Source organism: Esox lucius, chromosome 11, assembly GCF_011004845.1.
Source record: "Esox lucius isolate fEsoLuc1 chromosome 11, fEsoLuc1.pri, whole genome shotgun sequence".
Lineage (NCBI taxonomy): Eukaryota > Metazoa > Chordata > Actinopteri > Esociformes > Esocidae > Esox > Esox lucius.
The window spans coordinates 53022868-53040492 of NC_047579.1; the positions used below are offsets into that span (position 1 = coordinate 53022868).

Genomic DNA, 17625 nt, shown 5'->3' on the forward strand with positions numbered 1-17625 from the left:
CCTAATCATTGTAACTTGTTATGTTACAGTAAAATACTTGGAACTGCAAACAAATCATTTACTAATATGGTTACAAACAAACAATTTACTACATTATGCTACACCTTACATCTTTTCATTATTATAAGCCTAGCGAGTAAAACCGAGTAAAACCGTGGTAATTCCAGAGAACGAATGCGACCATTTTGGGTCAGTGTGTAGTAGTGTGTGTGTGTGTGTGTATATACGTGTATGTATGTGTATGTGTGCGCGCGCGTCTGTCTGAGAGGAAGTGGTGAGCTAGCTTAGCTAGTTTCCTGCAGAGCCGTCCCCCCACTAACTGAATGCACACAGCGAGAGCAGCGGAAAGGAAAGCAAAGAAGGTTGGCGAGTTAAGAAAATGGCGGCCATGCAGGACGAATGCCTCCCCTGGTAGAAGCTGCAAATGTGTTGAATTTCTATAGCCTTACAGCCGGCTTTCATTTCCACTCTGTTGCACTTTACATTTCATGAGGTAAGGATCTTTTTTTGCGTATTTTCTAGATTGGAGAACCGTGCGTTTGGTCTTGAATGTTGCGTTACGCAGCTCACCGGGCAGCTTGGAAAGCTTGTCGTAGTTCAGTTCGTCCGCTGTTGTGCTAGCTAGCTACCTACATAGCTAATGTTAGCTAACATTTTTACTGTTGAGCTCACTTGTTTGGCATGTTAGCTTGCTAGCTGGCTACGTAACAGAGTTCTCATTAAAAGAAAGGGCCAAACTACTAGCTTAAAACACCATCAAAATGTAGATTGAAAGGCTATCGCCACAATGTCATAGTTGTGTTGTTACTGTAATTCATTACGTATGTATTAACCGGTCAGTAACTTGGTCATATTGGCTAACTAATGCTAGCTAGCTGACCACAGTAGTTGAATGTTGTTGCTTACGCTAGTTGAAGTCAACTTTGCAAAGTCTGCTTGTACTGTACTAGCAATAATGTCCTGCAGGCGGTGATGGTGTAAAATTCAAGGGCGTCATATTCGCTGGGTTTGAATTAGGAACTAGTTAGTTAACTAAATTAGTTACAATACATTAATGAATGATACTAACAAATGTTCCGATTTCTGTTTGATCGAATATCAGTTACCTATTTGATGAGAACATTAGTTTACTGGTCGGGCTAACTGCTAGTAAGCTTGCATAGATCAACCAAGTTGTCGTTGGTACGCAGGCGCAGAATCTGAAAAAATGCAAGACGTCCTCAATGTAGCTAACCACTCAGTTTAGGTAGCGAAATAATAAATACTGTTACATTTTTGGTGTCAATTGAGGATACTCTGCTAACTAGTAGTTAAATACGACTGTCCCGCTTTTGCATTTGATTTTTTCGATATGTCATCTGCTAACTAGCAACCGGGCTTTTGTGCATAGTCGTAGCATAGCTAGTATGTTGCATTTGCACGATACCGAGTGCAAAAGCAATGGCTTTCAAATGTAAAACATCCATCTCAGGCATTGGAGATTTTGTAGCTACTACTTAACTAACGTTAGCAGTTACCCCGCTCGAATAAACTCCGGCGAGCAAGTTGATGGCCATGTCTAGTTAGTAGCCAGACAGCTAATGGCCGATCAACACCAAGCTTTTAACCCTCCATTTTCCCTTTTAGACCACTTTCTTCATAGTGATTAACCCTGCTGTAAACATTAGCTGTCCAGGGATTCAATCGACTGCTGCTCAGTTGGGCACTTATGGATAGTATCACATTTGTTTTGTAATTCTTTTGAGCTAACATTTTAATAACATTGGCTTTTCTACGATATTATGCACTGAGTTTACTGTCCAACTTCAACTAGAATAGTCATTTACAGAAATATATGTGGTGCATTTGCCTGCAGGATTTTAGTAAAAACATGCATAGATTCTCTAGCTTGACTCTTCAACGGGTGCCATTAGAGATTGTATGTAATGTATGCAAATGACAAAAAATCATATTTAATTTAAAAACGTTTGCGATTTTTAGATTGGTATAATGGAGACGTGTGGGAAAGGTTGTTTTGGTCTCTATAGCTTAGATGGTTTAATACCCAGATACTGTTTCAGGGTTAGTTACCCCTAATTATGCTTATATAGCCATTCTATGTATGTTTACTGGTTTAGTTGCAACAGCCTATATAATGTGAAATTAAGTTAATATGATTTCTAGTTTGAACTTTTCAAGAGATACTGTTTTAGGCTTCATCAACAATGATGGGCCCTAAAACAGTATCTAACAATCATAATCAATCAATCAAAGAAGATAAATTACCAGTTTAAGTTATCTGAGTTTTAGAAAACGATGCCAATTAACATGACCATAGTCATAAACATTGAATAATTTGGAATTGCCTAAACATCGGGGACAAAGTTGGTTTCATCTCTCTAGCTTTACCATTTTAAGATACTTTAATGGCCGATAAACGTAAGAATTTTAAGCTGGGATAACCTAACCATGTGAAACAGTTGGTTTTTGTAAATAATTAGCACTGTGCAAATTACACTAATTAAAATAGTCTATTGTTTATAAACATTCAATTGAACCCTATGTGAGAAAGCAATGGACAGGAAGATGTCATCAGGAAGTTTAGGTGTTTTCGGTATTAATGTTTATCAGAGTAGGATTGAGTTTGTATGTGAGGTAATGGAATCGGCGGACCCATGCACTGGAGCCCTGTTAGTGGATGGGCCAAGTTATGGCATTGTGGAATGGTGTGTTTTCTTATGAATTTCGTGTTGGTTGCAGGATAATTTGTTGTTCTAAAAAGTGTCTGGGGGGGGAAAATGTTTTTTTGTGTGGAACAGCTGTCAGACAGTTGCTTCTGGTGACCTTTTTGACACCGATTTGATTGTACAGCGTATAAGCCAAGATTAATTTTGAGGTTTACATTTTTATTTGTGTTGAGTGAATGTGGTTTCATCAGCCAATTTACATTTATTTTACTGGCCAATTACACCATGAAATCAACATAACAAATGAGAACATTGCACTGTTAATTCTTTAAGAATAAATACATTCGTAGTTACAGGCAGTGGTTGAATTGGGAGGGGGTCGTGTGCTACATCTGTGTTCCAAGGTGGGGTGTTATCAATCATTGCATGCTGTTTGATGTAGAGGAGCTTCTTATAGGATAATGGCATGTTATAAACAGGCTACAGGGAAACATGGGCCTTTTATAAAACATTTTGTCTCATAAAGCTGCGAGACATTAGTGGAATCATTTCTCATAACATACAAACCTTATTGACAGGCTACGCCAGCTGTCTCCAACTAGTTTGGATCTTTGGTAATATAGATGATCTGGTTGGCCAAAACTACTAGTTCTGTACTGGGTGTTGTAACCAAGTGGAAAAACGATGGATAGATAAAAAATTTCCATCCACACACAATAATGACATGGGGCAAAAAAAACAATGTGTACTACTCTACGGTCTCTACTGTCTCTACAGTCTCTACTGTCTCTGCCTAGAAGACTATCACTGCTCTACTGTCTCTGCTGTCTTTACTGTCTCTGCCTAGAAGACTATCACTGCTCTACTGTCTCTGCTGTCTTTACTGTCTCTGCCTAGAAGACTATCACTGCTCTACTGTCTCTGCCTAGAAGACTATCACTGCTCTACTGTCTCTGACTAGAAGACTCACTGCTCTGCTGTCTTTACTGTCTCTGCCTAGAAGACTATCACTGCTCTACTGTCTCTGCCTAGAAGACTATCACTGCTCTACTGTCTCTGCCTAGAAGACTATCACTGCTCTACTGTCTCTGACTAGAAGATTCACTGCTCTACTGTCTCTGCTGTCTTTACTGTCTCTGCCTAGATGACTATCACTGCTCTACTGTCTCTACTGTCTCTGCCTAGAAGACTATCACTGCTCTACTGTCTCTACTGTCTCTGCCTAGAAGACTCACTGCTCTACTGTCTCTGCTGTCTTTACTGTCTCTGCCTAGAAGACTCACTGCTCTACTGTCTCTGCTGTCTTTACTGTCTCTGCCTAGAAGACTATCACTGCTCTACTGTCTCTATTGTCTCTGCCTAGAAGACTCACTGCAGAGTTGCCTCTTCACTGTTAACATTGAGACTGGTGTTTTGCGTGTATTATTTAATGAAGTTACCAGTTGAGGACCTGTGAGGCGTCTGTTAATTACACAGGTGTTTGATTCATGCTCTATAGTTAAACCACTGCCCAGGTAGAAATTGTGAATTCATAGTAAATGTATAATTTGAATTAGTTGGTACTAGCTAAATCTGGGACAAAGCTGCTAGAAAGAGCTCAGGTAGAAATACCTGTAGATCCAATTCAAAACAAACAAGAAATGATGTTCAACATTAAAACCTGTGGTCTGTCAGAATGGACAACTTATTAGTGTGTGGAATAAATTAATTGACCTGTCATTTGTTTATTCATGTTTTAGAGATTTGGAATTGGAAGCTGTTGCCACCAAAGAAACTGAAGAGTCAAACAGGTGAGACCCCACACATACACTCTCTCTCCTGTTGGCAGTTTGGTGTTTTGCAGAATGCCCAGTGCCTTTCCAAACGCCGCCCGAATATTTTTTGCGTTTCTTTAGCGTTAAATGGTACAGCTTGTGTTTGCATGTTGTAATGGGTAGAACTCTTCTAACACAGTGCGTGCGCTTGTGTGTACATAGAGTTGTTAATGTGCGTGCGCTTGTGTGTACATGGAGTTGTTAATGTGCGTGTGCTTGTGTGTACATAGAGTTGTTAATGTGCGTGTGCTTGTGTGTACATAGAGTTGTTAATGTGCGTGCGCTTGTGTGTACATAGAGTTGTTAATGTGCGTGTGCTTGTGTGTACATAGAGTTGTTAATGTGCGTGTGCTTGTGTGTACATAGAGTTGTTAATGTGCGTGTGCTTGTGTGTACATAGAGTTGTTAATGTGCGTGTGCTCCACTCTACGCTTTTCGACTGACAGCAACTGCTGCTGGTCTAAGCATATGTAGCTCTGCTGTAACGTTTTGGGGCGATTGGCCCAGCCCAGGGCACCCCCTCCCACCCCACCGGCCCCCAATGCTGAGTAAGCAGGGACGTTTTTAAAAGGCCAAACGAAAACTTCTGTCAGTTTTGTTGTTGAAAGCTGTTTGTGTAGCTCTTTGTAGTCACACAGCACACAGAGGGACAAAGGGCCTGTGGCCTCCCAGCCACCCCCGTTTCCACCCTGGCCGTGCCGCCACCCACCACCCCCCCCCACTCCAGCCGTGCCGACGTCCCACCCCCGAATCCGGCCGTGCCGCTATCATACCCAACTCTACCTCCATAGCTCCACGATAATTCCAGGTTCAAGCTAAAGGACTATAGATAATGCATCTGAAAACTGTTCCCCAAGTTCACTCTTTAAATATACAGCTTATGAACAGGTGACAAATGGCTTTGAAAGTCCTTGTTACCTGTGAATAGAATGTGTGTCCCTATTCAGGTAAATCCATGTGATTACTCTAAGGCTGATCAGATAAGCTTATCTCAGCTAGGAAGATACTACCTCTGCCCGTGGCTGGTTATGATTGTTTGTGGTTGGGGCGTGTTTGTTGTCATCCATGAAGAGCCGGTGAATATAAGCTGTATATGAATCCTTGTTCATGCTGAACATTTGTGTGTGAACTTATATCATGCATGAGTGTCCAAAAACTATAGCTAAAATGCTAATGAATTTTACTGTTTATTTATACCAAACTACATCTAGGAGGCTGTTTCATGCTACTCTGTAATTAAAACAAAGCTAGCGTTTTTTTGTCACTGTCCGCACAGCGGTAATGTCGTTCAGATTTGCGGCTTTTTTATCACTTGGTATTGGGATGCCCTGTTCCAATTAGCGGGGTGCACAGTGAATGGATTAGAGGCATGTGTGGTCAGTTGGGGTGTAACAGTACGCAAAAGTCAGGGGTTGCTACTTACCAAAAATGTCAAGTCACAGTTTGGTATGATTTTGGTACAGTGGAAAAAGACTTGCAAAACAGAACATTTCTTTTAATTTATTATCAAGTTATTAACTTTGCCGAGTGCCACTAGTTAAAGCATGCACTAGGTAGGATTTAGTTTAAAAAAATAAAATACTATACCAGCATTTTGCAGTTACTCACCAGTCCGATAATGAAATTCAGAATAATAATCGGAGGAATATAATTACACGTTCCAAAATATAGCGCTAAATCTGAGTTCAATATTATTCTTAGCCTTGCTAACATTAGCTTAGGGTTCCTGGTTGCTAGCCAGAGAGTTAGTCTAAATGCTCATTGCTAGCCGCTTGTGGGCGTGGACACTTTGTTGTGGTTATCAATGCCAGTAGTTCACTTTTACTAGCTCCGGTAGCTTAGCTAGCTAGTACAGCTACGTAATAGGATGTGCATTGGATCATATTTTACTCTCCGAATAGTATGTGTTGTTACTCGAATAGTATTCGGTTAACCGAAATACATGTTTTGAAAAATGACCGATACCACATGAGCGCTACTACATAACGCGCAAAGGACAGGGTGTTCTCATGTAACATCGGCTCAATGACCGTTTTTGTGACAAAAAAGCAACCGCGTGCAAGCCGTGTGGTTGGCACGCAAAAGTACAGAAATGGAAGACAATATTAATCAACACACAACACAGAGATTATTGGATGCAAGTCTAGAGAAGCTAGTTAACTAGCTTCTAACTAGCTTCTCTTGTGGGCAAATATATTTTTTCTGGAGGTAACATTAATTCAGTAAATATATTCCATATTCCCTTGAATTAGTTGACTTTCATCCTCTTCTAACAGTAGGCTAAGAAGTATATATTGCTTCATTCTGACTGACTGGTCCGACCACACTAGGAACCATAGACTGTAAAAAAAATGGACGACGCCCTTTCGCTCTTTTCCATTGGTGAAAACTGAAGCCACCAGTGACCCGATACGGCGCTGACATCTTGGACTTGCGTCTGCGCAGATAGCGATCTTGGGACCAGTTCTGCGCAGTAGCGAGCAGGAAGTAAAGCCGTAAAGCCGCGAAATCAACGGCCCCACCCCTGTGCCCCGCCCTCACTCTCCCTCGCAGAATGCGCATACCGTAATCAATCGCAAGTCCAAGTACAGTACAACCTTTGCTTGTTAAACCTAGACGATATGTTATAGCCTAACTTACATCATGTTTAACCTTAATTTAGAATAGGCCTAATACAAAAATAATTGGTAACTTCTAGCTAACGATCACCTGCTAGCTATTAACGAGGCTTGTTGTCTTTTAGCTAACGTTAGCTAGCCCATTACATTTATTTACTAATTAAATAGCGTATAACTTTAACTTACCGAAAAATTCAAAGATCGCTTGGAAATGCCAGATCGGTAAGCACAATGTACTGCAGAACAACCCATTATATCCGTGTGAAATTATAGCAATTATAGAAATTTAGAGATTAAATGTTAAGCTCCAATCTCCTCAGTCCTCCGAAGGAGGATGGAGCTTCAGTGGCTCCTTGGCTCAGATAGCTGTCAATCAAAGCTGTGAATCACAACGTCACACCACCGTTTTTAGAGCATTAAATAACTAACTAAAAACCAACTTATTTTAAAAACAAACTTGAATTTACATTAGCGTGATACAAACTACAGTAAATGACAGAAACCAGCTTCGGAAAAAAGATAATTGAAGGGTAATTTAATTGTTTAGTTGGTCTCGCGTCCCATTGAATAACATGGGGAGGGCGGGGTTTATGACCTATACTGGGACCACTCACCAGGGGGCGATCGAGACGTTTTGGCTTCACTTTTCAGGGCTTGTGCGGCACGCTTGCTAGGAACGTAAACAACAAACACGTGCAAGGAGCACATGTTATAAAAACGACTTAAAACGGTATACATTTTTTGAAATGTCATGGTATATCGTCTTATGTAAAGATTTTAGATTGGAAGTATTTAGAAAAATAACATTAAAGTATATTTATTTCAAACAAAAAAAGACACGTAAAAAAAATGTGGGTTAATTGAATACACACCCAAGTATTCGATACTAAATACATTTCAGGTATTCGACTATCCTGTCCATCCCTGCTACATAATAGTGGTAGGATGTCAGTCCAACAGGTAGGATGCCCGATAATTAAGTTAATGACATTTGGAACTGCCAGACATGTAAAGGACATCCGTCCCGAAATGTTTTTATTTACCATGGACATGCCGGTCAAGATAGACCTGTCCAGTAATTTTGAATGATAGTCAAATACAAGAAAAATGCATATTCAAACGGAAAAATAATTTATCTATTCATATTTACTAATAGTTTTTATTGCATACCTTCTGTACTAGATAGTTTTTCGCCATTCCATAGTTGATAATACGTTTGCATTCACCTTTACAAGCACTTCACCAATTTTATCCTCTGTGAATAAACATTGAACTCTAAAGTCCATCTGTGAGGTTTGGCTGGGCAAAGCTCTGCTAGACACCGTAGGGATTTGGACCATCTCCAGGTTACGGATATATCCTCAATTTTAAATGGGTAGTGGTGGCCTTTGAAGTCAATAGGTTTATCCAAATGCATCTGAATTTCTTTTATCAATTGTTTTAATTTTGTTAAAATGCAGCAAAACCTTCCATAATGCAATGTATTTTGTCTCTACAGGGAAACTGCCCACAGAAGGAGGAAGGGCAGTGAATGAGCAAGACATTGAGTAAGACACCCTCCACAGGTAGGAAACTGGGATGCATGATGTCAATATTACTAGAGTGCAGCGCTTATCATACTCGTATCCATAATTGTATCCGTTTGTCACAGTTCAAGTATTCAGATATATATTCTGAAAACCTGGAAGTTTTCCTCAAATGTTTCAAGTTCTGCTAAAGCCAATACCTTACCAATGTGTTACTGATCCTTCACTGAGAGCTTACCGGGCCGGTTATTGATCCTTCACTGAGGGCTTACCGGGCCGGTTATTGATCCTTCACTGAGGGCTTACCGGGCTGGTCATCGATCCTTCACCGAGGGCTTATCGGGCCGGTCATCGATCCTTCACCGAGGGCTTATCGGGCCGGTCATCGATCCTTCACCGAGGGCTTATCGGGCCGGTCATCGATCCTTCACTGAGGGCTTATCGGGCCGGTCATCGATCCTTCACCGAGGGCTTATCGGGCCGGTCATCGATCCTTCACCGAGGGCTTATCGGGCCGGTCATCGATCCTTCACCGAGGGCTTATCGGGCCGGTCATCGATCCTTCACCGAGGGCTTATCGGGCCGGTCATCGATCCTTCACCGAGGGCTTATCGGGCCGGTCATCGATCCTTCACCGAGGGCTTATCGGGCCGGTCATCGATCCTTCACCGAGGGCTTATCGGGCCGCTTATCGATCCTTCACCGAGGGCTTATCGGGCCGGTCATCGATCCTTCTCCGAGGGCTTATCGGGCCGCTTATCGATCCTTCTCCGAGGGCTTATCGGGCCGCTTATCGATCCTTCTCCGAGGGCTTATCGGGCCGGTCATCGATCCTTCACCGAGGGCTTATCGGGCCGGTCATCGATCCTTCACCGAGGGCTTATCGGGCCGGTCATCGATCCTTCACCGAGGGCTTATCGGGCCGGTCATCGATCCTTCTCTGAGCGTTTATAAGGACGGTTATTGCTTCTTTACTGAGCACTTATAAGGACGGTTCCGCTGTTACTTCAATCACTCACACTTTTTTACAGTTTAAAAATCCTAGGAACTGAAATGGCACAAATTCACAACAAAATATGCATATTTTGCTTATTGAGCAAAATATGCTAATAAATAATGCGTGGCTGCCAGGGTACTTCTCGTTTGACCATTCCGCCCGTGACTTTGAGTTTTTTATAATGGGTACGGTCAGCAATTGCTTTTACATTTGGGAAGAATTTCCTTGCTTGGTAATAATAGTATTCAAGCATTGGCTTATTAACGTTATGGAGAAGTGAGGCCTTAGCGTCCGCCGCCCCGCGGCGTTGGGTCCGCCGGCCCGCGGCGGTCAGGCTGATGCACATGCACTAAAGCCCCTACTCAGAATAGACCCAAACAGTATGTACGTATCGATCTCATTTCCTGTCTTGTAATTGCCTGTTTGTTTTAGCACTGGGTCACTGAGCCTAGCACCTCCTTCCTTGGAGGAGTTTAAATTTAGCTTCCCGTTCTTTAGGGAAGGAGTGTGTACTTCTGCACGTATGAAACGGATGGTCCGTTTCCGGCGCGGAAACAATTGACAAGTTGCCAACTCTCTCCAGTCTGAGTCACCGGGCTGCAGGGTTTCGGTCAGGCCCTGTAACCACCGTCAGAACTCCTTCGGACTACTTGTGTCCAACCCGACTGTACCGTTTGCGTTTGGCGCATCGTTAGTGGAGAATGACGCATACTGTTGCCTTGTTGTTCTCAGTTCTGCTCTTCAGACGGATTGAGAGGCTATTAATAGGCTTGTCTGTACTGAGGGAGCTCGGCTAACACCAATGACCTGCTCATGCAAAGGTCATCATGCGCACAAGTATTTTCATGAACTTCTTTTCAGTACTGTTTTCAGATGCCGGTAATAAATTACATGGGTTTGTTTGATTCAGTGTAATGAGGTATTTACAAATTATTGAAATATTTGCCTGCTGTACCTTTTTAAAAAATAATTACATTTATGGTATTGTAATGGAACTTCCATTTTGAATATGTCCCCCTTACAAACACAGAATTATCATATAATGGGTGAGCTATTTAATCTACAAGTAGCTACCTAAAATTGGTAGTAAGCTGCTAATATACAGCTCCAGAAAGAATTGAGACCACTGCACCTTTTTCTATACTATCAAAAAAAGTAAGGTTTTCAGTGAGGAACAGAAGGGTTAAAATTAAGAGACCACTGGAAATTGAACACTTCTGTTCCTCACTCAAAACTTTCCTTTTCAACTTTTTTGGAAAAGAAAGAAAAAGGTGCAGTGGTCTCTTAATTTTTTCCAGAGCTTTATCTCCCACATTAGCCAGAGAAAAGTACAAAAGAAGCGTTAGTTCTCAGGGTTATCTGTAATTCCAAACTTGGCTTCCTTCCAAAATGGGCTTTGTTCAAACTTGAACGAAGCCAATTGCTGAAAGACAAGTTTTAAATATGACACAAATGGCAGTCATTTATATAATTAAATTGCCTTTGTCATAAAGATACAGTATTTTTCTTGGGTCTGTACTAAAAGTTGTTTGTGACAACCCAACATGACCCGGGAGGCTGGACTGTAGCACAGTTCAAAGATGTTAATAAACCCGTGGCTACATTTAATACAACTCCATATACCAAAGCCTGGGGTTCATTGTGTGTTGTACGGCAATCTCTATATGCTACATTCTATATGGGCTAAATTCTACAGATGCAACTATGCAGATGATACTCAAATATATATGGCTCTTGAACCATATGACAACAGCTCAGTGGACTCTGTGTCACTGTATAGAGCACATTAATACCTGGATGAACCATCATTTTCTACAGCCAGAATATATTTTCTATAGCCAGAATCAAGGGCTTAGTGTCTCAAAAAGACCAAGAGAATCTCATCCATGCTTTTATCTCTAGTAGGGTTGACTACTGTAATGGCCTCTTAACTGGGTTCCCCAAAAAAGGCTGTAAAACAGCTGCAGCTCATGCAGAATGCTGCAGCTAGAATGTTAACCAGGACCAAGAGAACAGAGCACATCACTCCGGTTCTTAAATCTTTGCATTGGCTTCCAGTCAGTTACAGAATAGATTTCAAAGTGGTGCGTTTAGTTTTTAAATCTCTGAATGGTTTAGGACCCAAATACATTTCTGATATGTTTAAAAATTATAAACAGAATAGGGCACTTAGATGCATGAACTCAGGTCAGCTAGTAGAGCCCAGAATCCAAACTAAACATGGCATGGCTGCATTCTGCAGTTATGCTGCACACAACTGGAATAAACTACCAGGTGTATCCGTTTTCAAATCCTGGTTACTTCTTTTCACGTGCCTTTGACTGAACGCTTAACCACATCGTTTAGCCTTATAGCTTTTACAGTTACTTAGCTTCCTCATGGAATCTACTATGGAATCTACCAGTTTAGTAAACATTTTTATTGAGTTTAGGGTTTTTCTGTTTATTTTATTCTATATAAAGACCATTTAATTGCCTATTTTGTGTTTTAGTATTTTTAAAAATATATATATTTTTAAATTTGTTTTCTTGGTAAAGCACATTAAATTGCTTCTATGTATGAATTGCGCTGTGTAAAATAAACTTGCTTGCATGGTGTATTCCGCTTTCACTCTTTTCTACAATCTTTTTCTTCCATCAGGTTAAAATTCTACCTACATATACTGTATGTTTGTGGACGTGAGGGGTGTGGACTCTCTTGTAACTAGGGAAGTAGGAGAATTGACCATTTGACATGTTATTCGGTTTGTCGTTCACCGCTCTGCGCTCGTTTGCTGATCCAGGCGGTGCTAGTCAAGTTCAAATGTAGTGAAACATTCTTTGACTCTAGGGATTTTGTTGGCGTGGACAGGCAGGTGTTGCTGAAGGCCTGTTGTTATGAAAACAGGGTTTCCTGTTTTCAGCCTAGAGGGGAGCCGCTGCGGTTCAATTCCTTGGATTCCATTTCTTATTCCAGTCTTATTTTTTTTGCTCATCATGCTGGAAGGGTGCCACGAACAAACTGGGATGCTGGGCTTTCTGATATCATAGGCAGTTGTTCTTGTATATTCCTTTAATGATACATTTCGTGATCAAAACCAGTAACATTGTCATAGGACCTGATTGACATGGTTACCTGTGTTATGATCAGTAATACAGGAACAGATTGACATGGTTACCCGTGTTATGATCAGGAATACAGGAACAGATTGACATGGTTACCCGTGTTATGATCAGGAACAGATTGACATGGTTACCCGTGTTATGATCAGGAACAGATTGACATGGTTACCCGTGTTATGATCAGTAATACAGGAACTGTCTAATGGTGATGTCACAGTTAACATGCAAATATCTGACCTCTGTTTCTTTTCCTTGTCCCTCCTCCTCTCTCATTCTTCCCCTCCCTTTCCCTCCAATCCCAGATATCAAGTCCAGACTGGGTCCTGATCATTTGCCTGCCAATCTGAACAACAACCTCTCCATTACACACACACACCCTCTCTCTCTCTCTCTCTCTCTCTCTCTCTCTCTCTCTCTCTCTCTCTCTCTCTCTCTCTCCCTCTCTCTCCCTCCCCCCCCTCTCTCTCTCTCTCTCTCTCTCTCTGCTCCAAACGTCTCCAGCAATGCCATCGGGGTTTGAGCCAGCTGCTAGCCCCTCTTGCGTCCTCCCCCTGCGCACCCAGCCCTGAACTCTGACTTTTAACCTCTACCTGACCCTGTGACTCTGGGAGATCCAGAGCAGACGACCTCCACACAGCCAGGGGGCGCCCTCACCCTGACTGCCAGCGGACCGGCAGCAATACTCACAGGTACACGCCTTCACCTGGCCGGTACCCATTCAGTGTGTAGGGTGCCATTTGGACCACGAGTCCAGGCTTTGCACCAGTTCTCTGTTGTGGCTTCACTTCCCACAGGGTTTAGAAATATATCCTACTGTTCATGTAGCGTCTTGTAGAGGCCTTTACATCTCATTTAGCAGGACGCTGAATTCCACAGCAGTGAGTTTTTTCGCACTGTTTTTTTTTTTTTAGTTAAGGACCAGCTGAATCAGATGGTAAATTTAGCTAGACTAGGACCAACTGAAACAGATTTGCCTGCCAATCTGAACAACAACCTCTCAGCTGAAACAGATGGTAAGGTTAACTAGACTAGGACCAGCTGAATCAGATGGTAAGGTTAACTGGACTAGGACCAGCTGAAACAGATGGTAAGGTTAACTGGACTAGGACCAGCTGAAACAGATGGTAAGGTTAACTGGACTAGGACCAGCTGAAACAGATGGTAAGGTTAACTAGACTAGGACCAGCTGAAACAGATGGTAAGGTTAACTAGACTAGGACCAGCTGAAACAGATGGTAAGGTTAACTAGACTAGGACCAGCTGAAACAGATGGTAAGGTCCTCCCCAGCCCTTTATTCCTTTAAAATCTTGCTTCTTCCTCCTGCTCTTAGTGTTCTGCTCTCCCGGTCTCTCATTCTTTCCCTTCTTGTTTCCTAGGCATGGCTCCTATTCGGGACTCGGTCAGCCACTCCCCTAACCAAACAGGTGACTACACAACTCTTGACCTTAAACCATTCCACCCTTCGCTGCTTCAGGATCTGTCTCTGCACTGCAGCCTTACCCGTACAATGCAGTCTGCCAGTCTGATGTTGTCACCATACCAGTCAGTCAGGATGTCTGCCAGGTTGTGTGTCTGTCTGTTTGACTCGGAGGTAGTCTGTCTGTAGGTCTGTTTGACTCGGAGGTAGTCTGTCTGTAGGTCAATCAAATCAATCAAATTTATTTATAAAGCCCTTTTTACAACAGCAGTTGTCACAAAGTGCTTTACAGAGACACCCGGCCTTAAACCCCAAGGAGCAAAGAACAGTAGTGTTGAATTTCAGTGGCTAGGAAAAACTCCCTACAGTTGAATTTTAGGAAGAAACCTAGAGAGGACCCAGGCTCAGAGGGGTGACCAGTCCTCTTCTGGCTGTGCCGGGTGAGATATTAAGAGTCCAATTGGAATAATAAATACATTTCTCTGGGCTAAATCCAGAGTCTATTTGATTTTAGACTAGGTCAGAAGTATGACCAGGTGGACAAGGACAGGGACAGCAACGGGCCCCCCAAACCAGGTAATCCGCAGGTGTGGACCAGGACCTCATCTCCTTCTAAAATGTAAAACTGGAGGAAACTGAGAAAAATTAGTAGTACATCCCTCATGTCCCCCAGCACAATAATATAGCAGCGTAACACCTTGGAACTGAGACGGGGGGGTCCGGTGACCCCTGTTTGACTCAGAGGTGTAGGTCTGTTTGACTCGGAGGTAGTCTGTCTGTAGGTCTGTTTGACTCGGAGGTAGTCTGTCTGTAGGTCTGTTTGACTCGGAGGTAGTCTGTCTGTAAGTCTGTTTGACTCGGAGGTAGTCTGTCTGTAGGTCTGTTTGACTCGGAGGTGTAGGTCTGTTTGACTCGGAGGTGTAGGTCTGTTTGACTCGGAGGTGTAGGTCTGTTTGACTCGGAGGTGTAGGTCTGTTTGACTCGGAGGTGTAGGTCTGTTTGACTCGGAGGTGTAGGTCTGTTTGACTCGGAGGTGTAGGTCTGTTTGACTCGGAGGTGTAGGTCTGTTTGACTCGGAGGTAGTCTGTCTGTAGGTCTGTTTGACTCGGAGGTAGTCTGTCTGTAGGTCTGTTTGACTCGGAGGTAGGCTGTCTGTAGGTCTGTTTGACTCGGAGGTAGGCTGTCTGTAGGTCTGTTTGCCAGGTAATCTGTCTGGCAGTCAGTATATATGCAATGGTTTTCTTTCCTATAGCCAGACAGAACTAATTAGTACAAGATACTGCCAGTGGGGAAAGAGGGAGAGAGACAGAAATCTATTGGTCAGGCCAAATGACGAGAGAAACATAGGGAGGGAACAATCACTGTTGGCAGGAAGACAAGACAACATCCAGGAAGAAGCTGTAGCAACTACAGAGTGTTTGACATTTAAAATCAAGAGCAGGATGGTCACTGAGAATGAACAGAAGGAATGAAAGGACTGTGTTAGCACTGTGGGAGAGTCTAACAAGGAAATGATGTTGGGAAGCTGGCCAGGAAAACTCATCACCGCCTCCTCTTAGGAAACTGCTCAATTACATCCTCCTTTACTGGTCTTTTCAAAACCCACTGGCCCAGAAAGCTAGGGGTCTCTCCATTCTGACCTTCTGCAGTGGGTTTTGGGAAGGAGCCGTGAGGAATTTACCAGTGACGTTCCCCTTTTCCCTCCCATACCTTCCACAATCTGGTCACCTGGCGGGCTATAGCGTCAGGCTGCTGAACCAAAATGGCGTCCGCTTCTGGGGCCAAAATGGCGTCTGCATCTGGGGCCACCTTCGTAGACAGACACACATTTTCTGTTCATTCACCTCATGCTGCGCTGGGTTTGGAGAGACTGGTAGAAGGGATGCCCTAATTTAAGTGTGTGATTTAACAGTTTACATTTTTAACTGAAAATAAACATTTGAAGAGCCTGTTGTTGTTTGGAATGATGGCTTAGCAAAAAGCCCTGTTTTTTGTCCCATGTCTTTTCTGCTTTCCTGACTGGATTACACGTTCCTCCTTCAAAATGTGAAGGATACACGTTCCTCCTTCAGAGTGTTAAGGAGTAAATATCTAGGACTAGTCAATGTGTTTCTACTGGTTTCGGGTGACATCCAAAGATGGATAATCTGTTTTTGGGGCCTAACTGTGTTCCCATCCCATTGTAAGGTAACCTTCCCTCTGTTCCCCCAGGTCTGGACCACCCTGGCCTGGACTCACAGTATGAGAGTTCTCCCTGGTCCTCCGGCGCTCCATGCAGCAGTGACAGCAACAGTAACTGGGGCAAGGTAAGTGTAGAAAACTGCCTTTCTTGTTTTCTTCGGCGTGGTATATATATCTTTTTTTTTTTTTTTAAAGTTCCACCCGGTTTCCTGTTTGTCTGCCTAGGTGCTGGTAGACTCTGTCTGCAGCGACAAGCCTTCCCCCCTGGCCTCGTCCTCGACTTGGCCCTCCTCCAGCTCCAACTCTGCAGCCGGCAGCAGCTCCAGCACCGGCAGCGACCCTGAGCTCACTTCAGAATGCATGGAGGCGGACTCTAGCTCGGGCTCCGAGAAGAACCTGCCCTCCGCCGTGATGGCGGCGGCCCCCGGGACGTCCTCGGTACCTGGCGCTAATGTCAACGGAGACAATAACGGGAACCGGCAGCCAGGAGGGAGCCAGTCGAACGGCAACGCCCCTCTCGGTAAAGGCGGCAGCAGTAACGTCACGACGTGTAACCGGGCGATGAAGGGCCCCTGGGGGGGTGTGGCTCACAGCTCCGCCCCCCAACGACGCCACCCCGTCCGATGGAAGCCGCGCACTAAGCTGGGTCCCTGGACGTCGACCAATGGAGGGGGGGGTGACCCCTGGCACTTTGCACCCAAACGGCAACCACAGCTCCTGGTCAGCCCCCCAGGGGTCCGGGGGCGGTAAATCAAGCCTTCAGGGAGGCCCCCTGGGCTGGGGAGGGATGCAGCCAGACAGCCTGCCTCAGGCCCTGGTTGAACAGAAACTGGACCTCCTGAACAGCGCCGCTGGCAAGGCTGAAAACCGGAACCAAACCACACTACTAACAACACCGCCAACACCTCTAGTTTACCAAACTCCACCGGCTCTGTGCCAACCGGCGAGCCCGGCCCAGGGGTGCGTGCCCTGGGGGTGGCGGGGTCAGACCCTGGTGGTCAACTCTCCAACGGGGCCCTGGCTACCTCCCAGCACTCACACAGCGAGGGTCTGTCCTGGGGGGCCCCGGGTCCTGGAGACACTGTGAATGGGCTGGGCAAGCCGCCCCCTGCTGCTTACCAGAGTAATGATCCTAAGGTGACTCCTGGAGGGAGATGGGACTCCCCCCCTCACCCTCTGGCCTGGGGCGGGGCGGGGACGGTCCACGGGAACGGAGCGGGTACTGCCGGGATCCCCCGGCCATGGGGCAGCTCCTCCTCTTCCTCCTCCTCCTCCTCTGGCTCGTCCTCCAACAAGCAGCCCTC

The 17625-nt window shown here is 44.2% G+C and overlaps 1 protein-coding gene across 1 annotated transcript; it reads left to right on the forward strand.

Annotated features, from left to right (window-relative positions):
* The first annotated feature begins 283 nt into the window (after positions 1 to 283).
* Positions 284 to 17096, forward strand: LOC117595256 (trinucleotide repeat-containing gene 6A protein-like). The gene is made up of 7 exons (XM_034295290.1): positions 284 to 493; positions 4406 to 4456; positions 8597 to 8663; positions 13025 to 13411; positions 14100 to 14147; positions 16352 to 16446; positions 16547 to 17096. Exons 5-7 carry the CDS (start codon positions 14102 to 14104, stop codon positions 17069 to 17071), a joined length of 666 nt encoding a protein of 221 aa, XP_034151181.1. The 5' UTR covers positions 284 to 493; positions 4406 to 4456; positions 8597 to 8663; positions 13025 to 13411; positions 14100 to 14101; the 3' UTR covers positions 17072 to 17096.
* The last annotated feature ends 529 nt before the right edge of the window (positions 17097 to 17625 follow it).